The following is a 27,957-nucleotide window of genomic DNA, read 5'->3' on the forward strand; positions in this document are numbered from 1 at the left end:
TAACCTTGTTGCACAACAGATGACTTTGTTTCTTTTAATAGCTATTGTAGGTAAAAATGTCATTTTGACCAGTGGCTGTATTGTTGGAGCCTGCTGTGAGGTGAATACCTGTGAAGTAATTGCTGAAAATACTGTCATCTATGGGTCAGACTGTATGAGAAGAGTACAAACTGAACAACCTCTGGTAAGATTGGCATTTTTTATGTTTCTACTTGTTCAACATATTCATAACTTTTACTAAATGTTAGGACACTTGAAGTCCTGTTTACTTTCTTTGAGGACCTCATTTTATCCATCCACAATTGTTAGGCTTTCACCAGCAGGCAAGACCATGTGGAAATCCTTTTAACCAGCAGTCTGCTAGGGTCTGCCCATGACATCATACACTGTCATTCTTTTTGGCATAATCATGGATGGCTTTGTTTCACACCTATCTCATACATTCTAAGCTGAATTTTAGCATACAGAATTGACTGTAGAAGTGTCATTTTACTTTGATTGTGAATCATCAGTTTTCAGAGGTATAGTTTGCTCACGGTAACAAGTTACTTTTTCTGTTTCAGATCAGCTGTTATAGCTGGGTGGGTGGTGAATGATAGAGTTTGATGAAAATTTATTTTATGTAACATTTGTTTACTGGGAAAGTCTGACTGGAACAAAGCCCATTTTCGGCAGAGGCCTGGGGGAGAAATGCTCCAGACGCATGTCTTTGGAATGTGGGAGGAAACTGGAGTACTAGGAGGAAACCCATGTGAACACAGGGAGGACATGCAGACTCCACATAGGAGGCACCCCAGCAGAGAATCAAACCAGAGAACCTTTTTTTAAGAGGCTGTAACGACAACTGCTGCACCACTGCGCTGCCCACTAATGGGAAAGTTCATTTTCACAGTGCACATAACTTTTAAGATTAAGTGGAGAGGCACAATTTGACGTTCTACCAGCACTGTATTTAGGCCTGTGCGATGTGTCTAAAGCTTACCATGGTACTTGCTGACATGCTAAAAAGCCCTGCTGTATTTCTCTCTCTAACATTTGGATGAAAAAAGAACTGCAGTGAGAAGCTCCTGTTTTCAGTTGTACCATTTTCAGCCTTCAGCGTACTGCAGCCTGGGACATATCATTCTGAAATCAAAAATACCAGAACAGTAATTAAAGAGGAATCCTGTACAGTGCTGTGTGCCACTGCTCTTGGCATTGATAGCCGCAACATTGTCTACATTGATTGCAATGCCTGTAGAAAATACAGTTGTGTGTGAGGTACTTACAATAGCAATAGATGATCCTAGTAGTTGCAGTCTCATTTTCTGGCTGTTAAGAGGGCAGTCTGTTTACAAAATCTTCCACTGTATGCTTTTCTGATGCTAAGGAATACACAGACATAGAAACTGCACCAACTAACGCTGTTGTGGCACACTGGAGGAGCTACTGAAGAAGAAGTAGTAGAATGCCTAAATATATAATCCTGACTAACTCTATATAAAGGTTAATAAGTAAATGATAGTATGTTTCTAAATGTATAGATGTGTGTGTGTGTGTGTGTGTGTGTGTGTGTGTGTGTGTGTGGTTAAGGGAAGGGGGCTAAGAAGCACATGGTTTTGTTTCAGTTTCTGAAATCCTCACAGATAAAGGAAGTTTCTCCCTCTCCAGGACTGGGGTGAAAAGTGGCTCCTCCCTGAGATCTGGCTCCTGACTCAAACCCCTAGATCTTGCCAGATTTGCTGAATGAGTTTTCATTAGCTGTTAACACTTGTGGAAATTGGGTTTTCCACGAGCAGCTCATTTCTTACTAGTGGAAACTGTTTTCAGTTTCAGTGGAGCAGTTCTCTGCACTGCCCCATTTGGTCTGCTTGCAGGTGTTCTTGTATGATTTGAACCTTATGTCTTGTTCATTCAGTCCATCCAGTCTGACATGCTGAGCCCTCCTTGGAGATGCTTGTTGGATCTAATCTAGCAACATTAGTGCTCTAGCCTCAAGTCCCTTAAGAACATTCCCTCGCGTAATGCATTTGTCCCCTGAATTACCTCAAATCTCATTTGCCATCTTCATGATCTGTACAACTAAGTGCTCTGTCTGCTTTTTAGTATTTTTGCAGTTTATAAACATTTAGTAAAATCTTTTTATTTGGTGGTTCTTACGGCCATACTGCAGTATGGTAGCATATTTCAACACATATATGTAGCATAATCACTCAATCAGACAATACATAAATAAATACAGTTAATATTCAAGCAAAAGCAAATTAGAACAGAATGCAATTTCCTGTAAAGTGTGTAATGATTGGCATACAGTATAGTAACATAGATGTAACGGTAATGATTGTCTACCATGAGATAGTTTTCTACACTTTACAAAGAGTCATATTCTGTATTAATTTGCTTTTGCTTGAATATAACTGCATTTATTTAGTGATTTATTGTGTGGCTGATTTATTCTACTGCATTTGTATGCTGAAATCTGCAATAGACTACAGACAACACGTAACTACTACAAACTGTCAAACTGTATATCCTAACAATTGCATCATTAAAATTCTAGGTCACATTACATTGAATTAGGATATAACTGAACAACGGCTCAGCATACAGTAAATACCAGTGCAATTTTCTTATACTTAATAAGCATAGTTCCACTGAAGTAACTAAACTAAAATCTGTTTATTTTAGAATCAGAATGTCATTTACATAATGAATGCATAATTACAGCAAAAATTAAAAAAAAATGGTAACAAGAAATTTGCACCTGATCTTAAAGTTGCTTGAAAAGTAGTCAAAGAATGAATAGTTGGTGAACAGTCTAAAGTAAAACCATGTTAAGCAAATTATCTTTAGAAGAGTTGAACCTATGAAAATAGAAGAAAGATTATTTACCTGCAGATTTTAGAACCATTTGATTTATGTAAAATATGTTTAAGGTTGCCCACCTTTTTTTACTGACTTGAACACATGGAAATGCAGTTAGTCTCTTTATTGACATTAGCGCATCCACCTATTGGTGTCTTTGAAGTGTATTATTAAGCAGAAGTACAAAATACACTTATTACCCTGGTGAAATTGGCAGACTGATACTGGCATAGGTGCAGAGAACAGACCTATCTAAAGTTACGCTGAAAGTGAAAGAGTTAGGTGACACTGATGTTTCTTTGATAGAGGAGCCTACAGTTTCCCTTGTTCTCAAGGTTCACTCTTCCCTTACAAAAGAGCCAGCTCCACAGTTCTTGCTGTACTGTCTGTTGGTTACAGTTGTATAAGAAAAACATTCAGAACCGATTTTGCTCCCTTTTGTGGAACTGACATACATCACATTAGTGGTACCAAAGAGGACTCTAAAAAAGAGAGAGAGAGTATGAAGTCCATCTCCCCCTTTGTCCAGGAAAAATAGGACCATTTGTATTCTTCTTAATGTTATGTTTTCCACATTACTTCATTCAGATCATAAACACTCATGATTTCAGTCTTCAGGCTTATCTCCTCAGGACTTGACTGATAATGAAATTGTAAGTACTATGGGTACAATTTTAAATGATCTGTAATTGAACTATGCTTCTCATAGAGATCATTGTTGTGGTATAATTCTTTGTCCCTAGGAAAATAACAAAGGTAACTACCCACCCATCCAGAGTTTGTGCAGAAATTCCCTGTGCAGGAATCTAATCATATGGAAAATTTCACAATACAAAAAAATAAGAACACTAAGGGGAATGTAGAACAGAAGATTAGAAAGGTAGAATTTAAACAAGTAAGAGCTGAAGTTATGGAATACCTGCAAAGTGAAGGATTTGGTGTAAGCATTCTAACACGGGTCATGTCACAGCATGATGGAATAATGAGGAGGAAGCAAAATTAATCAGTACAAAGAAGCAGCACCAGCAATATTTGAAGAGAAATAAGACAAAGGTACCCGTATATGGAAAATTTCACAATACAAAAAATAAAGAGGGAAAGAAGAAAAGAGGATTAGTAATGGAGAATTTAAAGAAATAGAAATTGAAGTTATGGTTTATCTACAGAGTGAAGGATTTAGTGCATAAAATCCAACTCGGGTAACCTCACAGCATGATGGAACAATGAGTCCCAAATTAAGGAGACATATTCAGAATGGGAAGCATCTGCTCACTTGCCATATAATGATGTTTGGACCCTTCAGTAGGAAACCAATACAAAAGTTTATTTGGAGTTGCACTGCAAATGAAGGAGGAGTAAGTGGCAACTCTGATGCAGGCAATGTGGATTGTTGTGCCAGTGAGTTATCCTCCAAAAGGGCCTCATAGAAACAGACAACTGGTGCCAGAGCCATGGCATCAAGCTAAATGCCAAAAAGTGTATAGTCATCGCCTTTGGCAAAAACAAAGTGCCCACAAATTGCCACATAGGTGGTAATCCATTAAGTACAGAAGAAGTAATTAGGGACCTGGGGACCCAAGTTGATAGCAATCTCTCATTTGACAACCACGTGGCCAAAGTGGTTAGAAAAACATTTTATATAGCCCACCTAATCATGAAGGGATTCACATCTAGATCAGGGGAGGTCATCGTGCCTCTTTACTCATCCCTCATCAGGCCCATAATTGAGTACAATGCCCCTTTTGGGATGTACTTTAACAGACACCTGCAGCAACTGGAAAGACCCCAAAAGTACCTCACCAAGAGGATCAAAGGGCTCAAACAGATGCCATATGCTGCCTGGTTAAAGAAACTCCAGCTCTACTCAGTGGCATACCGCCTGTTCAGAGGCGATCTGTGCCTGACGTATAAAGCCATGTCCAACCCGGAATTAATGGACATGCTGCACCTCAGAAAATCCAAATCCCATCGAGCTACTGCTCGAGAGACTTGAACCTCAGCACTGAAATAAATAGGACATGCTGGAGGGACAGATTCATAACCCAGAGGCTCCCTTCACTCTGGAATAAAATCCCAGTCCAGGTTAGGCAGAGTCCCTCATTGACTCTCTTCAAGAGGAATCTTGATGAATGGATGGGAGATCGTAGGTTTACCCCGGGTATCACTTCTGTGTCACTGTTAGACAGAGGCACAGTATACTAACCTCGAAAAAGGGCATAGCAAAATAAATTTAAAATGGGTGGCGAAAGCCAAACACATTCTGGCTAGGCTTATAAATGCCCTAGGGCAGATAGCCTAGTATGAACCTATGAACCTATAAAGTTATGAACTGATAATACAGAATGTAGCTGAAGTGGATATGTTACAGGAAGAGGGTCTGGAACTTTCTCTAGAATGCTTGCAGGGAACAGAGAGCAAAGAATGTGCCTTCAGTTTAGAAGAAAATGATCTAAGGAAAGCTTTGCTAAATTTAATAGAGATGGAGAGACATATACTAAGATTGATGAAATAAGTACATTACAGAAAGTAAATAAGACCCAAACTGTTAGAAATCTGGTAAAACAGATGAACATAGTAATCAAGACTATTAACAGAAATTCATGTGATATAACAGGAGTAAATAAGCTGTATTACTGAGCAGCTAAACTAATAACAAATAAAGTCTTATCACAAACACACAGAGTAATAAGGGAAAGGAAGGGAAGAAATAAAATGTAATCATGGAAATGGTGAAAACTGTAAAACAATGAAGACAAGAAGTGTCACTGTTAGAAGAATATAAAAGGGGGAACAAAGCAACAACACACAGTATTAAAACAGACCACAATATGTTATACACTATTGCAAATAATAAATTAAAGGTATCAACACAGGCAGAAAACTTTGAACATGTGCAGATAAATATTTATTAACATTTAATTACCAGGAAAGCCTAACTGGGTAGAAGCCCATTTTCAGCAGAGGCCCAGGGAGAAAAGCTCCAAATTATTACAAAACATTTTAAGAACAATAATTTTACAATATTCAGAAATAAAATAAAAACATCTACAGTTTAAATAATTATAATAAATTAGACATAAAAACATTGGTTAAGAATCAGTACAAGTTATAGGACAATATTTTAATATTTAGAGAAATTTTTGACAGTTTGCAGAGAAATTAAGGGCAAATTAGTCTAATACAAACAAGAATTGCAATATGATGCGAGGGGAAATATAGGCTTATGGTATATCTAGAGGGAAAGTCAGGGAAGAGAATTTGATAGGATTAAGGAAGTACATGAAGGAGGGGAGAGTAAGGAGTTATAAGGAATGAAAAAGTACTTGTTCACATTTAGGGATATAGTTTGTTTCAGTTTTGAGCAAGAACAGAGCCAGATTTTAGATGGTAAGTATTTTAGAGCTGTTTTGAAAGATGGGATGGAAAGTATTGAACTGATGGATACAAGTAGGGAGTTCAGGCCTTAGCAAGCTTGTATGAGTACAGACAATGACCAACAGATTTGATAGGTTTGTAGACAGTCAAGAGTTTTTGGTTACATGGTTTGCAATGACCAACTGGGAACATAGTTGAGTAGAATGTCTTTTAGTGCTGGACATCTAGATGGATGCTGAATAATTTTATAGGTGGTAAGAAGCTGTGTATATGTTAATTGATAAGGCAGTTCTAACCAACTTAATCTTTTTAGTGCTGTTCAGTGGTGGGTTCTGAAAGGGGTATTTGCTGCAAATTTAGCAATTTTATTATGGTGTCATTCATAAAGAAGTGTGGAGGAGGAGGCAAGTAGTGGCAAGTGTAGTTTTAGTTGTGTCTGTGAGAAGGTTTCTGGCTCTGTAATACATCCCTAGTTTTTTTTACTCAAATATTTTATTAAGATTTAAAGAATATAACAATTTGTAACAGAACAAAACATATTTTTTTATAACAAATTAACTGCACAAATGAAAACCTTCATAACAGCAAATTAAAATAAAATTATTTACATAGGTGTCTACAAAAACATTTATTGATCATTCAAATTATAATTCTATTTCATGTAGTATTACAGTTTTCCCAAGTATCTCTATAACTTTTAACCAAGAGTTGTGATAGAAAGTGACTCTGTCATTTATCATCCTGATTGTAGATAACTGCAGTTGAGAAACATTAAGTGCAATATTCTTTAATTTTTTAAATGAATGAGAAGTTTTACTTTTCCATTTCATAGTAATTACATATGTGCAATAGCTAGTATAGTCCATAAAAGTGAATATTTTGATCTGGGGGCACATTTAGTTATTGGAATTTTAAATCAAATATTTAGTTAACTGAAATTTGTCATTTAAAACAGTTTGCAAGAAAAAAAATCAGTTTTCCCCAAAATTACTTAAGCACTGTACAGTCGCAAAACGTGTTTCTAATCTGCTTTTAATTTTAATTTACATTTCAACACCCAAAATCGTGCTTAAACATTAATTCTATTTTATGAGGAGTAGTAAAGGTTCTATCTATAAATTTCCAAGAAAACAGCTTCCATTGCAACAAAAGAGTTGTTTGCTTTGAAGAAATTAACATTAACTTTTTATCATTTTCACTGGGAAGTTGATTATTAATTAATCTGTAATAATCCCAAAAAATTCCGTTATACTATGATTTTGTATTTTTGACTACTTTGTGTATTTTAGATGGGTATCTTTTTCCTATTACAGTTTGGTTTCCTATGGTAATCATAAATTCTACACATTTGGGGACAGTATCTTTGATAGTTATATGCATTAGCTCTAGTTTATTAATAGTAAATTGCCTGAAGGTGTATATTTCTAGCCACATTTCACTATTTGTATCATATTTGCTCATAATGTAGTTCATAGCGAGAACTTTCCCAGAATTCATTAATTGATGCCAATATATTATTTTTTTCCCCCCTGAGTGTAATTATTTTTGAGATATTAAAGGTATGTTATTCTGTATACAAGCTATAGGATACAATAGAAATGACCACACTCTAAATCTTGGATTTTTATTCAAATATTTTTAAACATATTTAATATATTAGTTATATATTTAGAGCATATAGGTCTATTTTTATTCTCCAAAATATATTCTGTTACTAGCCAGTGAAAATTACTAGAAACTATTCTGTATATTGAACTGGAAATGAGTGATTTGATTTTAACCAAATTAATTCTTGTATTTGTTTCCACCTAACAGAATGATTAGAATTTAACCATAACGTTATTGTTTTAATAATGAATGAAAAAGCATACATTTATTTATCTGTGAGTCAATTCCACCTATTATCCTGTCTTTTAGATGATGGTTTAGTGCTATTCTAGGTTTATTGGGGTACCATAAAAAGTTCAGCAGTAGTTTATTAAATTGATGTATACATTGTTTAGATGGAGAAAGAGAAATAGATTGTATAAAGTATAAAATATTTGGAAAAATCATTTTAATTAAGAAAAGCCTATGTTCCATTGTGAAAATAATGATTCCATTATAATTATTTATTGATATTTCATTAATATAATTTGAGATTATAATACCTAGAGATTCAATTCTGTTGGAAAATTTCTTATTCATATTATGTTTATTACAATTTATAAGTAATATCTTAGTTTTATTATCATTAAATTTAAAGCCAGAAATCCTTTGAAAGAATTCCATTGTCTCAAAACTTGCAACAAGCTGCCATAATCATTTAGTAATAATTCACTAATACAATATCTGCAAACAATTGAATTTTAGAATTTAAGTGATTACTAAGTTGTATACCTTTGATGGTTCTATGACCAGGGCAAATAATAACAGTGACAATGGACATCCTTGCTTTAGTACCTTTAGGTGGTGGTGCTGCGGTAGCATTGTCGCCTCACAGTAAGACGTCCTGTTCGATTGTCAGCTAAAGCGTCTTCTGTGTGGAGACATGTGTGAATGGGCGTACCTTCGTTGAAGGTTGTGCGTCAGGGCTGGCAACTCGGTACGTAAAAATCTACTGCCAATCATTAGCGGACTGGAGTTCCGCTGTGGCGACCCCTAACCGGGAAAAGCCGAAAGATACAACAACAAGTAATTGTAATTGGCCTAGAAGTATATGAGCTAATCTTTATATAAGCTAGAGAATTTTCATATATCACTCTAATTATATAAAATAATTTGAAAAGCCATATTTCTCCTAATGCCAGCAGCAAATAATCCCAAGGAACTGAATAAAAGGCGCTATTAATGTCTAGACTTACTAGAGTCAGATTCCTTTTGTAGTATTGATAAAGTCAGTTATTTTATATACTGTTTAAATGTTATCATATGAATTTCTATTCAGTATGAAACCAATTTAATCATCAGTCAGCAAAGGTACAAACTGTAATTATTTTAGAATGTATTGCCATAAAAATCTTGTAATGAACAATTAATAGGGATATTGGTCTATAAGATGAACATTGTTTTCCATCTTTATCCAACTTTAAAATTGGAGAAATTAATGTAGATTTCCAAGAAGGAGGATATTTTTAGCAGGTCTATATTATCTAATTGAAGAGGCATTACAGCGACTACCTCTTCATCGACCCTTAAAGAGCGAAGCGGCAGTTACACGAACGGCCAAATCAGCGATTTTTTTTCCTAGGGAAATCGCTTGGCCAACAGCGTGAATTTGTCCCTTTCCCCATTGTAGTGCGATCTTGGATTTGGTATATTTAGTTAGGGGGTGTGGGGGTCGAATACCCCCCACTTTGAGGTTTTCTTACTGATGTTTCATTTCTGGACGGATCAGCGATTTTTTTTTCCCTTGGAAAAAATAGCTGATTTGGCCATTCACGTAATTGGCAGTTTGCTCTTTAGGGGATCAGTGAAGAGGCATTCACTGTAATGTCTCTTTGATTAGACAATATAGGCCCATTTGTAGCTTATTTGACTAATGTAAACACTCTTAATATTGCCAGAGCTTCCTTAGGTGATAGTTTATACATCCCAGGAATAATACCGTCATTTCCAGGAGCTTTGTTTAATTTTAATTTATTAATTTGAGATTTAAGTTCATACATTAAAATAGGCTTATCTGTTAATTTTATCTGATCCTTTATTGGTTTGTGATATGTTTCATAAAAAAGATTTTATTATGCTTTGTGGTTCTATCACTGAGTTATATAAATTAATTGAATTAAAGTGTATTTTAAATGTCTGTAAAATACCTTCTAAATCTGAAACCTTTTTTTTAGTAGCAGGAATATAAACTTCTTTTATTTGATTTCCTAATCTACACTGATTATAGGATTCATAGAATAAGAACTCATTTTAATCTTTAAGTTAATCATAGTTTATGACATGATGTCTCAAAATATTTTTAATCTTATCAAGTTCTTTTGCTCAATTTTTATTTGTAAGTCTAATAATTCTTTATTCCATTGTTTTTTTCTTTCTTATTAATATACCAAAATAGAATTTCACCATATAGGTATGCTTTTAAAGAATCCCACACAAATATCAGATATATCTTTGGTTAAATTTACATTTATCAAGGACTGAATTTCTTTGTTATAAAATTCATTAGTCTTTCAGGTTAGTTGCATATGATGAAATTCTACAAATGGAAGTTTTTTGTTTTTCTTTTTACATTCTTTTCAATTCAAGTGTAATTGTATTATGATTAGGTAATGGACATGTGACAACTTTAACTTTTTTCCTTATTATATCATTTGAAATGTATATTCTGTCTATTCTAGACCGAGTACCATGTCGATGTGAAAAATGTGTAAAAAATTAATGAATTTGTGTCTGAAAATTTATGTCCTTAATGTTAAACATATCTATGAAGTCTATTAATGCTTTAGATGTTGCTGGTTTCCTATGTTTATTTATTGTGTAGTATCACAATCATTCCAAATACAGTTAAAATCACCAGCTAAAATTATACTTCCTTTAAAATGTTGTATAATCTCCTCAAACTGTCGTTTAACCACTTTAACTCCTACTCCAGAAATCCAATAAAGACTAACTAGAGTGTAGAGTCTCCCATTTAATTCCAAAGATACTAGACAGGACATCTCAGATTTATATTTGATTTTAGGCATTAATGCAGAGTTTTTCCATAAATTGCAACACCACTTTTCTTTTATTTATAATGTGAACTAACATGTACTGAATAGATGTTTGTAATAAGTCTATTAATATCTTCCTGTAAGAAATGTCTCCTGTAAGAATACAACTTGGGCAAAAAACATTCTCAAGTATTTGCTTAAACCCCCCCTTTTACAACTGTTATTTAAACCATTAACATTGATAGAAATCTACTGATGCACTGTATATGAAGTGTAAGTATAGTTAGCCATATGTTCTTAACAATATAGGGAAACATATGACTGAAAATGATTGTATACATTTATCAATTTAGCTGAAGTTATTAATATTCGTGAATACCAAATTATAAGTAGTTAAACATTGGAATATTACATATTTAAGTAAAAGGTAAACCATACAATCCCTGGGGTTTAAGAACCCACATTTGAATACATTTGAATAGCATGTCTAGTCAAGTGTTCCCTGTAAAGTCTCCGCCTTAAACTAATACCCTCTCTTTACTGTTTGAGAATTAATCTTATACAAAATGTTACTTATTAAATAAAAATATTAACTAATTAGTTATATATACTTTTTATTATCTTAAATTTATGTTTCAGGAATATGTAAATGAGAAATAGCTATACATAATATTGATCTTTTTAATGTAATTGCGTTTAATACTTAAAAGAACAATATAAGGAGAACCCACAATTCAGATTAACTAGACCTCAAGAAACCATAACACCTACAACTGTTAATGCGTCAGCAGTTATTACCTTTAAAAGTATAACTAATGATGTACCTTAAAGCTAAGTAATGACATAAATATAAATACATTAATAGATAAGTTTCAATAGATGAGTGAAAAGCAGTCAATTGTGAATAAAATTGTAATGACCTTTCATATTTATCTTATAATATGCAACATATTGAATTGACAGCTTCAGTTCCTCCATATGTAATACCTTATGCCTTTCACTTGATAGTTTTAAGTATATAAAAATGTTTAATTTTCCATCTTTAAGTTTTCAAATATAACTCTGCATCAGTTATTTTCAAATGTATGTTATCAATCTACAAATAACTAAAGCTTTTATTTGTATATCTGACTTTACAAATGACTGATTAGAATTAATTCAACATAAATGTAGTTGTATATCTATTTATGAACTGTTGAATTATATAATACGATTCTGCAAATGAAAATAACATTAACAAGGACATGAGACATAGTTTGCTAGATGCTTTGGAGCTCTTAAACCAACTCTCTTGACCATTCTCAAATCCCAGCTATGTAAAATTCACTCCTTCAGTACTGTACTTAATAGTGATACAGTTTTAATATGAGCACAAAAGGGGTTATGCATCCTATTTAGAATCAATACAGCTTTGATAGCAACTTGTTTATTAAAGCTGATCATTACTAAAGAAAATGTCATATGTCTCCAAGAGTAAATGTTTGAACAGACTCGCCATATATATAGTCAGTCTGCATTACTTATTTCTTTAAAAGCTCATGTCTTTTTCAAATGAAAACCTATAAATATATTAATTTTGCTGTTGTCTGTATGATTACTAAGGAAACAGAACTGTATTGTAGAACATTACCAGTTAGAGTAAAACTAGCATCCGAAGTTAGTCTGGAACACACACATAAGTGTACAACACAGTTATGAAAATATATTAAGATACATGCTTATAATATTACATATTACTAATTGAGATTGTGTGTGTGTGTATAAAATGGTGTAAATTCATAAATTAACAAAGCTGGTGTATCTTTCTTGAATAATGGATGCATGCAGCATAAATCCTGTTTCACAGTCCAGAACCATGATACTGGCAACTCTAAACATTACTGCAGTGTATGGTAAATGAACCAATGGAGAAAAAAGAAAGGCACCTTAAATACGTCTAAAATCTGGAATCTCAGAAACATGCAATATAACTTCCACTCACAGCTTTCAGTTTAAAAATGATTATTGTGTATAAATTAAGCAGATTGCAGACTAACTGATCAAACAACCCTTTCACCAGAAATGGCAAAATATCCAGAGCATTGTTCCCTTTATTAAGCAGTGACCTAAAAGCAGTGACCAAATAAATGTATTAAAATTAAAAGTATGTTGCATCTGTGTGGAACCTTAGGATAAAGTTCCATTTCAGACATGGGTCATAGTCCAGTCTGTGTCCAGATGAAAGAAGTTTGACCATTGATAAGTACCATGTAGTTTGATGAGTTACTATTGGATGGAAGTCTCACCTCCACAGTGAGTTTAACATAGCAGGAATTCAGTATGATATGATGATGTCAAGGAGAGACTGGAGCACAATGTAAAAAAATATGAGCATATTATGTGCAAAAGGAAGCCAGAACCTCTCTTTCTACCATTTGGACACAAGTTGAGCTAATGAAAGTTTTTACCCAGTCCAAAAAGGAGACCCCTCCCTCCACCAGATGATGTGTGTTGCAATGTTATGTGGGATGAGGAAAGGTAAAACTCAGTAAAGCAATTTGGAGGATAGATAGTCAGGGTGGTAAATCTATCTTAAAAAGATAACTTCTTGATATGAGCATTTTACTTTTTACTATACTGCAGGCAGTCTGATTTCAGAAAATAGCCCACAGTAAGTATTGTAAATAAAGATAGAGATCACTTTAAATAATGTTATGCCAGGATCACCAGTAATGCAACCTTTGACCCTTGAACATGACATCATTACTTTGCTGACCAGTTTCCTTCTTGATAGTCAGCACAACCACAAAGCAATCCAAAGGCAAAAGAAGAGAAGGAGGGAAAAAAAAGGACCCTTCAGCTCGCAACCTCATCAACCCAAGTAACTTCTTCTTCTTCTTCTTCTTTCGGCTGCTCCCATTAGAGGTCACCACAGCAGATCAACTGTTTCCATTTCTTCCTGTCCTCTGCATCTTGCTCTGTCACACCAACCGCCTGCATGTCCTCTCTCACCACATCCATAAAGCTTATCTTAGACCTTCCTCTTTTCCAGTTACCTGGCAGCTTCATCGTTAGCATCTTTTTCCCAATATACTCTGCATCCCTCCTCAGCACATGTCCAAACCAACGTAATCTTGCCTCTTTGGCTTTGTCTCCAAACCTTCCAACCAGGGCTGACCCTCTAATATACTTATTCCTAATCCTGTCCATCCTTGTCACACCCAGTGCAAATCTTAACATCTTCAACTCTGCCACGTCAAGCTCTGACTCCTGCCTTTTTGTCAGTGCCACTGTCTCCAACCCGTATAACATAGCTGGTCTCACTACCCTCTTGTAGACCTTCCCTTTCACTCTTACTGGTACTCGTCTGTCACAAATTACTCCTGACACTTTTCTCCACCCACTCCATCCTGCCCATACTCTCTTCTTCACCTCTCTTCCACACTCACCATTACTCTGAACTGTTGATCCCAAGTACTTAAACTCATTCACCTTCGCCACCTCTACTCCCTGCATCCTCACCATTCCTCTGTCCTCCTTCTCATTCACACACATATATTCTGTCTTAGTCCTGCTGACCTTCATTCCTCTTCTCTCTAGAGCATATCTCCACCTCTCCAGGGTCTACTCTACCTGTTCCCTACTCTCACTACAGATCACAATGTCATCTGCAAACATCATAGTCCATGGGGACTCCTGTCTGATCTCGTCTGTCAACCTGTCCATCACCATTGCAAATAAGAAAGGGCTCAGAGCTGATCCTTGATGTAATCCCACCTCCACCTTAAATGCATCCGTCACTCCCACTGCAGACCTCACCGCTGTCACACTACCCTCGTACATATCCTGTACCACTCTTACGCACTTCTCTGACACTCCAACTTCCTCATACAATACCACAACTCCTCTCTAGGCACCCTGTCATATGCTTTCTCTAAATCCACAAAGACGCAATGCAACTCCTTCTGACCTTCTCTGTACTTCTCCATCAACAGTCTCAGAGTAAACATCGCATCTGTAGTGCTCTTTCCTGGCATGAAACCATACTGCTGATCATTAATCATCACCTCCGTTCTTAACTTAGCTTCCACTACTCTTTCCCATAACTTCATGCTGTGACTGATCAGTTTAATCCCTCTGTAGTTACTACAGCTCTGCACATCACCCTTATTCTTATAAATCGGTACCAAAACACTTTTTCTCCATTCCTCAGGCATCCTCTCACTTTCCAAGATTTCATTAAACAATCTAGATAAACACTCCACTGCCATTTCACTTAAACACCTCCATGCTTCCACAGGTATTTCATCTGGACCAACAGCCTTTCCATTCTTCATCCTCTTCATAGCTATCCTTACTTCCTCCTTGCTAATCCACTGCACTTTATGATTCACTATCCGCACATCATCCAACCTTCTCTCCCACTCATTCTGTTCATTCATCAACCCCTCAAAGTACTCTTTCCATCTGCTCAACACACTCTCCTCGCTTGTGAGTACGTTTCCCTCATTATCCTTTATCACCCTTACCTGCTGCACATCTTTACTAGCTCGGTCCCTCTGTCTTGCCAATCGGTACAGGTCCAATTAACAACACAGCCAAAACGGCTCCAGGTATAACTCGAGCTTAGCTTTTTTTTTTTTTTTTAAAGAAAAGCTAACTTGCTCACAAAATATAAAAGAAGGAAACCCAGCCCACATATAGCAACAGCAAAATGCATCTCTCCACCCACGAGACACTATTTAAGTTATCATTTTCACAAAAATCCACAACTTCAGTTAAAAGTGAAAAAAACAAAAAACAAAAACCTACAACACCTGCAACTCCACTTAGGCAACAAACACATAGTACAACCATCCAGCACACAACTAACCTTCCAGAACCTTATATAGCCCAAAAAATCATTATACCATCAACATAATACCAAAGAAGAACCCATCCTGCAAAACATAACACTCACTCACAACATAGAAGCACACAACCATAACACCCAGCCAAAAAAAAAAACATAGTAAAACAAATAACAGCACTTTAGCTATCTACATTTCTAGTTAGAATCAACATGTATGTATATATATGTATATATATATATATATATATATATATATATATATGTATGTATATATGTATATATATATATATATATATATGTATATATATATGTATATATATATATATATATATAAAGATAATGACTGTTTCTTAAATCAAAGTAACACTATAAGTGGAAAATTATTGTTAGAAAAAAAAAAAGAAAACGAGCAGTTATTCAAAGTTTACTTATAGCCATTGGAATATTTTCAAGTAACATCTAAATAAATATTGATTACATTTGACAGTTTATGATGTTATAAAGAATGATATAGGTTAAATCACTTACCTTACTGTTGTGTTTATATATATATATATATATATATATATATATATATTCCTTTTTTTCTCTACTTTTCTGTCTGAATCAGTTATAGCTTTTTGTTGTAAAGTAGAAAGTAGTGCTAAGAATATATGAACCAGATCGGAGAAAAAAAAAAAGATACATATTTATCTTTTAATTTTTTTCTTCTTCTTGTCAGTTGTTTTCCGCCCATTATTTTCTCCTTGACTTTTCAAAGAGCTATTGCTCCATTCTCTTTCTTCTGTTTATTCCAAAATGTTGTTTGATTTTAAAAAGGGTATAACTGATTCCAGTGTTTCAAAAGTTTTAGCACTTTCTTTAAGAAAAAACTTTAAGTCGAGCTGAAAATAGTAAGTGCACTTTAATCCGTCTCTTTTTCAATTCTTTTATCAAAGGAAGGAACTCTTTTTCTCTTTGAAATCACAAATGAAGAGTAGTCATTGTCGAACCTTATTGTACTGTCATTTAGTTTAATTGGAGAATTTAACCAAGAATTTAACCAAGCAGATTTTTGAGGAAAAAAGTAGTAGTTTGGTCTTTTTTTGGGTTGTGCATGAGTTGTGAGTTATGAAGACATGTTTCAGTAGCTGTTAAAACTTCCTGAGTAATGTTTTGGAGGTGTACCATGTTGTCAGATGTGCAAATGAGAGTGGAATTATCTGCATATTATATTAGGGTGGCTTGATGTGTGGATGTATTGAGGGTGTTGGTGAAAATGTTAAGGAGGAGGGGACCAAGGATAGAAGCTTGTGGTAGACCACTGGTGACTGGGAGGTAAGGAGAGAGCGTGAAGTGCCATTTTACTGACTGATACCTATTCATAGGTTCATATGTGTTTACTAGGCTAATGACCACAAGGGCCTTTTTAATCTTAGCCATTTTGGTACCCTTGATAAATGGAAGCAGGGGCTTGGAAGATGAAACCTTTACAAGCAGGGGCCTGGGAGATGAACCATTTACAGGCTGCCTGTGTCCATTAGAGACATAGGTGCAAACCAGGGATGAATTTCCTGTTCCCGATCCAGTTGTCTGAGTTGCACTTGAATTGGGTTAGGGAGGGACCTTGCTTCACATAGATGAGAAACCTGTTACAGAGACTGGGTAGTCTCTGGGATACATACCCATCTCTCCAGCAGGTCCTATTTATATATCACAGGGAAGGTTTACGTCTTTAAAATGGGTACTTCTGGTGCTGTTTGTTTTGTGGATATGCAGGAGGTTCATCAGAGTGAGTGTTACAAAGCCCTGTATGCCAGGCATACATCTTCCCTTAGCAGCCTCTAGGAGACAGAATACAGGGATATCGCTTTGAAACGGTCTGCACAGGGCATGTTACTTAACACCCTGTTTTTTTTTTTTTTAGGAAGGAACCTCCGTGGACGTTCCAGTTGTTGGATATGCCTGGTTTGGTACATACCAAAGGAGGCATTTTACTCAATGATAGGTCTGCTGAATGCCGAATACAGAGGAACAATGACTTCCTTGGACCAAGATGCCATACCTTTGTTTATAAGTTGTGCAACATATAATGATTTCCTAACTACTGTAGACGTGATAGTCAAAGGCTAGATTACTGTCTATGAGTGTCCCTAAGTTCCTGACTAGTGGGTCAACTATAAAGGGCGTGTTGTTAGTATGGTAGTTACAAGGGTGGATGACTTTCTGAAGGATACTATTATGCATTTCTTGGCATTTAGTTTTAGTCCATGGCTCTGACACTAGTTGTTTTTGTGTTAGCTCTTCCTGAAGAACGTTTGTGTCGGTGTGGGATTCAGTGACAGCTCCTAATTTGCAAATATCTGTAAATGTAGTCAGCCTGAGACCATTCACTTTACCCTTGACTTCAGAGAAGTAAATGCCAAAATGAGCAGTCCCAGGACCTATCCCTGAGGAACTCCACTTGTGACTGGCCTCTTTGCAGAGGTGGACTCCCCAGTTCTAACTTTCCAGGTCCACCAGATGACATAAGGGTTTGTACCTAACCTACTGAGTTTGTCAACAATGGCCCAGTGGGGTATTGTGTGAGATGTCTTGACCAGGTCCAGGTAAGCAGTGCGAAGCATCTTGTCCTCATCCATTGCTTTGGTGACCTCAAAGAAATCTGCCAGGTGGAGTAGGCATGACCTGCCATTGACAAAACCAGATTGGGTTGGGTCCAGTGTCTGGAGGTTTACTATATAGTTATTGATCATTTCCATGGCTTTGCATATGACACTAGTGAGACTAATTGGTCTGTGGTTTCCAGGATCTGTAGATGGCTCACCTTTGTACAAAGAGATGACTGTTGCTGTTCTCCATTCATGAGGCATGAAGTCTGTTTGGAGGCTGCTGTTAAATAGCAGTTCAAGCAGACCTGATGGGTCATGTTTTATGCTATTTAGAAGGCATTCTGGGATATTGTCTGGACTCATTGATGCCGTGTTCTTGGTTTTAGGGAGAGCACTAAGGACCTCTTCCCTTGGGTGATAACAGGGGGAGTTATTTTTGATGATATTTCCTGAAGGGAAGGTTGCAGAGAGAAGGGTAAAGTTGGAGCTGAATTTGTCAGCCAGTAGATTTGCTACATCTTCTGGCTCAGTATAGGTGGCTGTATTTACAATGAGCTCTGCAAACAATTGTGTATTGCTTTTGAGGTTGCGAACTTATGTAAATAATGCCTTATGGTTGTCTTTGGCCTAAGAGGCCAAATTTACCTCAAATTTGGCGTTGGTAGACTTTGTTTGTCCTCTGAGTTGTTGGTTTAGTTTGATGAGAGTACTTGCTGCACCTACTAATTTTTGCTACATTTTTCTTCCTTCTGTTATACAGCCTATTGATTTTGTGATTCCACCAGGGTAGCTTGTTTTTTGAGTTGGTTCTGTATTTCTTCCTGGTGGGTACAGCTGCCTCTGCGCAGCTATTAACATGCTTGTTTAGAGTTTCTGTGAACATTCTTGCATAATATAAATAGCACCAAAGACTTTCGACCATAAAACCATAGGACACAAGTTTATCACAAAACGCCAACTTTAATAAAAGAAGCTTTCGGGTACTCTACCCTTCATCAGCATGTATAAACACAATGTGACCACATTCATATAGAGGTATACTTAATGTCACATGATTACACCAGCCAAAAAACCTACTGCCAATCATTAGCGGACCAGAGTTCCACTGTGGCGACCCCTAACCGGGAAAAGCCGAAAGACTAACAACAACTCTTTTTGGATTAGCAAATTTTTTCCCTAGGAAAAAATTTGCTAAGCCATTCCTTAGCTATTTTTAGATTTCAGACATTTGAGTTTGACATAACAGCGTTCGCTATTTTTAGCATTCGCTGTTAGGATATAGACCCGTTCTTCCTACAGGAGATAGTCTAGCAGTTGTTTTTAAATGCATTTTTCAAGTATTTTGGTGAGGGAAAATAAGATTGTTTGTTGGATTTTCTCCTTTGTGCAGAGGGATAATGTGTAACTTTTCCAGAGAGGAGTGTGGGATTCCTGGAATGACCTATTTATAAGGACTGAAACAGGATAGTCAGTGCTATTGGCTGCAGTTTTTAGGTACTTGTTTGGAAGGTCACCAGCTGAAGAAGAGCACTGTTTAAGTTTGTATAAGAGTAGTTTTATGTATGATGTAGGCATAGGTTTGAAGGTGAAAGAGGATGTGATGGTATGTGGCGGTTGGAGTAGGGATTACATGTTGAGGAATCCTTGGTTAGAGATGCAATACTATCTGTAAAATAAGAGTTGAACTGTATTGCACTTTCGAGTTGTGAGTTATTGGGAGATGGGGTTTAAGTTGAATTTTTGGCCAAGATGTAAGATTTCTTTAATGGATGTCCAACATTTTTCTGAAACTTATTATAGTATAGGGTTTTTTATTTATTTATTTGCATTTCAGTACAATTGCAAAGCACAACTTTTCAAGATATTGAGGTATTTTATAATTTTGCCATTGTTTCCATTCTTTTTCTGTATCCTACATTAGCATTCTACTCTTTTTGGATAGCCAAATTGCATTATTTGTTTTTAGTCTCTTCCTTCTGGGAGGTGCAAGGCTACTTAGGATATTTAAAAAAAGTTTTATTGAATTAATTTACAGCATTATTTAAGGAGAGAATTTTTAAGAAGTTCCAGTTAGTAGATGATAGTGTAATAATGAACATTTCTGGGTTAAACTTGGAAAGGTTGCATGTTTTAAATATGCTGCTTAACTGGATGTGTGAGATGTCTGTTTGTATAGATTGGGAGATGATCACTGACAAAGTCTTTCATTGTACCTGTGGTGGAGTGTTTGCTAGGATCGGATACTAGGATCCAGTCTAATAGGGAATTTGATGTCTTGTTATAATGGGTGGGGCTATTAATTAGTTGTGTGAAACCAGATAAGTTCATACTAGATTTAGGGGGAGTTAGAGTTTGTCCAACCAATTCAGATTCACATCACCTAGTAGTATTTTTTCTTGTGGAAATGTTATGGATATTGAATTTAGGATATTTTGTAATATAGCTATATTGTTGCCAGGAGGGATGTAAAGGACAGTAATAGATATTTGTTTAAAATTATTTTATTTTGAGGAAGGCAATAAGAAGCTCTGCTGAATGGATTTTTGGTATTGGTTTGCTGTGATGGGAAATGTGGTAGGTGCTGGGAAATATTAAAACAATACCACCACCTTTCCTGTTTAAACAGTCATTATGGATGATATTGTAGCCAGGAGGTATAACTTTGGAGTTGTTTGTGCTGGGTTTAAGCCAAGTTTCAGTTACAGTGAGAACATCAGGCTTATGTTGGATAATCCAGGCATCCTGTTCAGCAGTTTTATTTATTATGCTGTTAACATTTATTGCAACAAACATTAGATCACCAGGGTTGGGAACTGGCTGTTGGGTTAGAAAAGTGTGTGGGGGAGAATAATCTTTGCTTTCATTGTAATAGGTGGGGCCAGGGTTAGGATGCATATCTCCTCCTAGAAGGATGGTAAGAAAGTTTATGAATGTAAGCTCAAAGTAGTTTTAGCAGGATCTATACTGGTAGAGAACCACAGTAATACACTGTACATATACAGCTGTATCGAGCAAATTATCAGAACATGACACTACACTGATAAGGTCAGTAAAACCATCACTTAGTAAACATTCATCGGATTAACCAGTACATCAAAACAGTGTTTTTATATATAATATATATATATATATATATATATATATATATATATATATATATATATATAAAAATATATATAAAAATATATTTATATTAGAACATCAGCAGCACACATTATGTACATGTGTTAAAGGAAAACACGCACAGCATGCAAAAGCTTATCCTATCTGAAGAAATTGTTGCAAGTGTAACACACTACCAAAGTCTTTTCGCTGTTCTACACAGTCTTAGAACAAATAGAAATGTAGTAACATATGGTACGTACCTGCTGTATGAAGGCAGATAGTGACGAAGTGTTGGAGGAGACAACACCGAGGGGATATTTAGCAATACATTGTATTACTGTGACCATCCCACCCTCGGGTCAAATTAAACAGCAATCATTTTATAGCCATTACAAAGCAATTAACAAATTTGCCGAATGGTATGATGATACATTTTTTTTTTTAGCTTAAGGCCATGACTTTGGCACCAGTCATTTGTTGCTGTGAGACCCCCTTGAAGTATGTTAACATAAGCAAATTAAAGTGGTTTTTCTGTCATTATCTGAGGCTAAATAACTGGCATATGCAGTATAGTATATTGTTCATAAAAAAAGGACAGTAGCCTACTTAGTAAAAGATCCTTAGAGTGCACAGACTATTTCACAGAGACTTTCAATTACAGAGCAGGTATGTACAATGGATATAAAAAGTGTACACACCTTTGTTAAAATGCCAGGTTTTTGTGATATAAAAAATGAGACTACAAAGCTTTCCCCACCTTTAATGTGACCTATAACCTGTACAATTCAGTTGAAAAACAAATCTGTTGGGGGAAAAAATATAAGAAATAAAAAAACGTACGATACACTGGTTGCATAAGTGTGCACACCCTTAAACTAATACTTTGTTTTGATTTAATTACAGCATTCAGTCTTCTTGGGTACACACCTGCCATCAATTAAAGAGACTCTGATTAACCTCAAATAAAGTTCAGCTGTCCTAGTAGGGTTTTCCTAACATTTACTCAGTTGCCTGCTACAGCAAAAGCCATGGTTCGCAAAGAGCTCACAAAGCATCAAAGAGATCTCATTGTTTAAAGGTATCAGTCAGGAGAAGGGTACAAACAATTTTCCACAGCATTGGATATACCATGGAACACAGTGAAGACAGTCATCAAAAAGTGGAGAAAATATAGGACAAAAGTGACATTGCAAAGAGCTGGATGTCCCTCCAAAATTGAAGACAAGATGAAAACTGGTCAGGGAGGCTGCCAAGAGGCCTACAGCAACACTGAAGGAGCTGCAGGAATTTCTGGCAAGTACTGGTTGTGTACTACATGTGACAACAATCTCCCGTATTCTCTGTATCATAGGATCATAGGAGATTACTAGGCTAATGGCTCTGGGGGTACTTACAAGCCCAGCCAAGAGTTTATCCCCAGAAAAGAAACCACAATCAGCATTTGTCACCCCTCTCATTGAGGGGCACAGGTGGAACCCGTGGGACAAATTTGTGGTTTCCCATCCACTCATCAGGGTTGCTCTTGAAGAGGGTCAGCAATGTACTTTGCTTGACGTGTATGGGGAGTCTATTCCAGAGACGGGACAGCCTCTGGGAGACAAAGCTGTCTCTTCAGTAGGTTTTGTTAATGTCACATATTAGATTTAAGCCTTTTGATCGGGTACTATGCGAGGAGTTAGACTTACAGATATGGAGCATCTCTAGTAGAGCAGGGTCTGAGATTGCCTTGTAGGCGAGACACAGGTCACCTCTGAGCAATCTGTATGATACAGTGTAGAATGATAGTGATTTGAGCCTGTCCACATAGGACAGGTGTTGGAGGCCATGGATTCTCTTTGTGAGGTATTTCTCTGGCCTTTCCAGTTGGTGCAGGTGTTTGGAGAGGTACATACCAAATGGGGCGTTGTACTCCATTATTGGCCTAATGAGGGAGGAGTACAAAGAGGTAATAACATCCTTTTTTCTGGATGCAATCCCTTTACTTATGAGATGAACCAAGTAAAAGGCTTTTCTGACCACTGCTGCTACATGATGGTCAAATGTGAGATTGTTGTCAACTTGTGTACCGAGGTCTCTCACCACAGGTCGTGTGCTTAGGGGGTTGCCGCTAATGTGGTAATCAGCAGAGGTCGTGTTTTTGCCGAATGGCATGATGATACATTTTTTTTACATTTAACTTAAGGCCATGACTTTGACACCAGTCATTTGTTGCTGTGAGACCCTCTTGAAGTATGTTAACATCATTTGGGGAGTCATTGACAGCACCCAACTTACAGTAGTCTGCAAACTTGGTCAGCCACAGGCCTTTTGTCTTTGCCTGGACCTCTGAGAAGTAGATGCCAAACAGGGGTCCCAGGACAGATCCCTGGAGGACACCACTAGTGACAGGTCTGCTATCGGAGGTAGTGGCACCTGTTTTGACCTTGTGGGTCCTATCACTGAGCCAGTTGGCCACCCACCTGATGAGATAGGGATTTACACCAAGTTCTGTTAGCTTTTTGATGATCCCTGAGTGGGGGATTGTCTCAAAGCCTTTGGCCAAGTCAAGATAAGATGTGTGCACCGACTTTCCCTCATCCAGTGCCTTGGTGACAGTCTCGAAAAAATCGACCAGGTTCAACAGGCAAGATCTGCCCTTGACAAATCCGAACTGGGTGGGGTCAAGTGCTTGGAGACTGCCTATGTCCTTGTTTATGAAGTCCATAATAATATGCTCCATGGCTTTACAGATCAGACTTGTCAAGCTAATGGGGTGATAGTTACCAGGGTCAGTAGTGGCACCACCTTTGTGCAAAGGGATGACAATGGCAGTTCTCCACTGTGCTGGAATGAAGCCTGTACTTAGGCTATGGTTGAATAGGGTGCTCAGTGGCATTACTAGTTCGGGAAAGAGATGCTACAGAATACAGCCTGGGATACTATCAGGTCCCATGGAAGCTGTGTTCTTTGCCTTGGATAGGGCCTTTAACAGTTGATCTCTGGAGATGTGAGGTGCTGGGCAAGTATCAGGGAATGTCGAATGGGCCTTTGGGGGGACCTGATTGTCTGATTGATTGTGAAGTGTGCGCTGAACCTATCTGCTAGCAGGTTGGCTAAGTCAACAAGATCAGTGTAAGTGACAGCATTAAGAACTAATTCGGAACAAACCTGGGCTTTGCCATGGAGGTTTCTGATGTAACTGAAAAAAGCTTTGTGGTTAACCTTTGTTTCAGAGGCTAGTTGCAATTCACAATTGACTTTGGAGGTTTTCATTAGTGACCTAATTTGCTTGTTGAGGCTAAGGAGGGAGTTTTTCCATTTGTGAATTTGTGCCTTTTTACCCTTGGACAACAGTTTCTTTGTTTTGTTGTAAAGCCAGTTGATAGCGGATGTCCACCACATAGGTTTGTGTTTCCTTGAGGAGCAGGTTTTAGTTCTGTTGGGTATGGCTGAGTCCATGCAGTTGTACAGGTGCTTATATACTGCACTGGTTTACTGTTCAGCATATTTGTCTGCATCCTCTGAGGGGGGCAGTGGTGTGAAGCTACAGATACCCTCCCTTAGAAGGTTGTAGTCAGTTTTTGAGAAGTGTTTTGGGTCTGTATCATATAATCGACATTCGAAAATGTTGAGTCACCTTTACACGACACGAAAATGTCGAACTCTTAAGTTTGTCGAATGGCCAAATCACCGATTTCTTTCCAAGGGGAAGAAATTGGAAGGCCAACAAAAACACCACATAAAAACAAATGTATTTAAGTGGGGGGGGGGCCCACACACACACACACACACACACACACACACACCCCACCATGGGGAGCCGTGCCCCCCCACCCCCCCCAACTAAATATTCTAACTCTGAGACTGCACTACAGTTGGGGAAAGGGCAGGTGTGACAGAATGGCTAACTGATTTTTTTCTCTTGGAAAGTGGTGTTTTGGCCATTTGACAAATTTGGAGTTCGACATTTTTGTGTTGACTAAAGGTGACTTGACATTTTCAAATGTCGGTGATCTAATATAAACCCATTTTTTTTAGCCTGGTTACGACTGGGGGGGTTTGGACAGGATAGACACTTCAAATGAGACAGATCAATGGTCTGATCTCACCAGGGAAGAACTTACTATGGGGGTGGTGCAGCAGTCACCCATGTTGGTGAGAACCAAGTCTAGAATGCTATCTCCCCTTGTGGGGGATGACACAAGCTGGTCTAGTGCATTAGAATTGATGAAATCAAGGAATCCTTGGGTGAGTGCATTAGAGTAGGAATAGTTCACCCAGTTTATGGTGGGGTAGTTGAAGTCACCAAGGATCAGGGTGTTATGGGGTACCTTGATGGACTCAAGTAGGTCCAGGTAGGAGGCGTGGGTGTCTTGAGTCATGGATGGGGGTCTATAGCTGGCTATAACTTGGATGGGTGTCTTTCCAATTGTCAGTTGCACCTGGTGAAGTTCTAGTGCATTATGCTGGCAAACCAGTCTGGGGGTGTGCTTATCTTTAATGAAAATAGAAACTCCACCACCATTAGTCTTCCCGACCTCATTTTGGGATCGGAATGTATGGGATGAGGTATAGCCTGGTAAGGCAGGGATGCTCTCAGCAGCCTTGAGCCAAGTTTCCGTGACTGCACAGATGTCAGCATCTTCCAGTGCTAGGAGAGCCTCTAGTGAGTGCATTTTCAGGTTAAGGCTCCTAGCATTAAGCAGCATGACCTTCAATTTGCTTTTTGACAGATCTTTTATGTTGGAAGATTTGTGTGTCGTACATTGCCTAAAAAAGCCACAATGGGGAAGGGAAGAGCCTTGGACAGAATCTTGAATCCTAGGGGTGACAAGTGGGTGCCATCTCTGGCAAAGCATCAAGGTCTGTCAACCATGTCATCCCAGGCAGACAGATACTGTCTGTATCTGTACATATGTCTGGACTGTGGGGTACGGTTGCAAGGCGGAAGCCATTTCTTATACAGAAAAACATCCAGGCCCTGCTAAAATGTCCAAAACAATACATAAAGTCTCCAAAAGCATGTGGGAAAACTTGATGAGGCAGGCATATATAAATATTTGGGAATTGATGAAGGATCAGCTATGAAAAATTAACAAATGTGAATAAAACTCAGTAAGGAATACTCCAGAAAACCAAAACTAATATTGAAAACAGCCTTGACATTTAGGAAAAAAGTTCACATTATAAACCGATTTGCTCTTCTGGTTTTAACTTACAGTTTTGGTATGATTGACTGGCCCCAAAAGGTATTGGATTAGTGGGACAGAAAAACAAGAAAAATGCTTCATGCTTATCAGATGATGTATGAAAATCAGTGTATACCAAGATTATGTATTCTATGCTCTGGAGGAGGTATGGGACCATTGAAATTCTCTACATGTATAGATCTGCAATCGTGGGACTGCATTCACATCTTATTCATATATTCATATGACCTTGTCAGATCCAAATGTAGTGAAAGTTTTACAACATGACGAGAGTAAGTCCAAGATGACCTCTCTGCTTAGTTTAGCAGAAACATTCAGGTGGCAAGCGGGAATGAAAATGAAACCAGAAGTAGACAAAAATCAGACCACAACTGAATGTGCCAAAAAATGAAAAATATAAGGAGAGGGATCAGATGATATGGAAAGAAATGTTGAAAAGCCATAAATATAGTGGCAATAATGTTGTTCAGGATTTGATGCAGGACTGGTTAAGGAGAGTTGAAAGCAAAGAATGAAGGGTTAATAATGGCAGCACATGATAGTGGACTGCATACACTTTGGTTTACAAAGTCCATTGAATGTCTGGGAGAAGCAGACAAATGTAGGTTTTATTAAAAAAAAAAATTGGAAACCGTTGTACACATTGTTGCTGGGTGTAACATTCAAATGGCAGAGGGCCTGTACATTGAAAGGCACAGTAATGTGGCAAGATTGTTGCAGTGGGAATTGTGCAAATGCTACAATGTAGAAGTAGCTGAAAAGCATTAGAATTATGAACCACAAAGCATTATAGAGAATGAAGAAGTGGCATATGGGATCACTTATTGCCAATAATTCGACAAATAGGTGCAAGGAAACCTAGTGTAGTGATCCATGAAAAAAAAGAAAAAAGTAGCGTTGATCATTAAAATTGCTACACCTAACGATCAGCTTTTCACATATAGAGAGACTGGTCCCCTTCAAAGGATCGAAATTTCACAGCATCGAACCTCTGATCATCTAAGGCCAGAGGACTAAAGTTGTGGAATATCGAATCTAAAGAAAAAAATGTAAAACGTTTAAACTTATTTCACTTTTTTCAGGGGGGACAAAACCCCCTGCACCCTCCACACCTCTTGCTACTTAAATGTACCAACTCTGATATCGCACTACAGTGAAGGGAATGGTAAATTTCCCATTCGGCACTGTACGGTCTTCTCCATTCACAAGGTTCGATATTTCACAACTTCCATCATCTGGTCTTCACAGATCAGAGGTTCGATGTTGTGAAATTTTGATCCTTTGTGTCTCTCTGGGTCTCCTTCAATTGTAAAATAACAAGTTTGCAGGCAGAAATGAGGGCAGTGTGGAAGAAGGATACCCAGACAGTTTCAATAGTAGTA

General features: G+C 37.2%; 1 protein-coding gene across 1 annotated transcript in view; it reads left to right on the plus strand.

Moving 5' to 3' along the window:
* DCTN6 (dynactin subunit 6) overlaps nt 1-27,957 on the plus strand; it is an 856,966-nt gene that overhangs the window by 697,681 nt on the left and 131,328 nt on the right. Inside the window, exon 6 of the mRNA XM_044059469.1 lies at nt 42-184. Within this exon, the coding sequence (XP_043915404.1) occupies nt 42-184 (143 nt within the window). The remainder of the gene's footprint in view (nt 1-41; nt 185-27,957) is intronic.

This window comes from Protopterus annectens, chromosome 17.part0, assembly GCF_019279795.1.
Source record: "Protopterus annectens isolate FY-2018-M chromosome 17.part0, PAN1.0, whole genome shotgun sequence".
Taxonomy (NCBI): Eukaryota; Metazoa; Chordata; order Ceratodontiformes; family Protopteridae; genus Protopterus; species Protopterus annectens.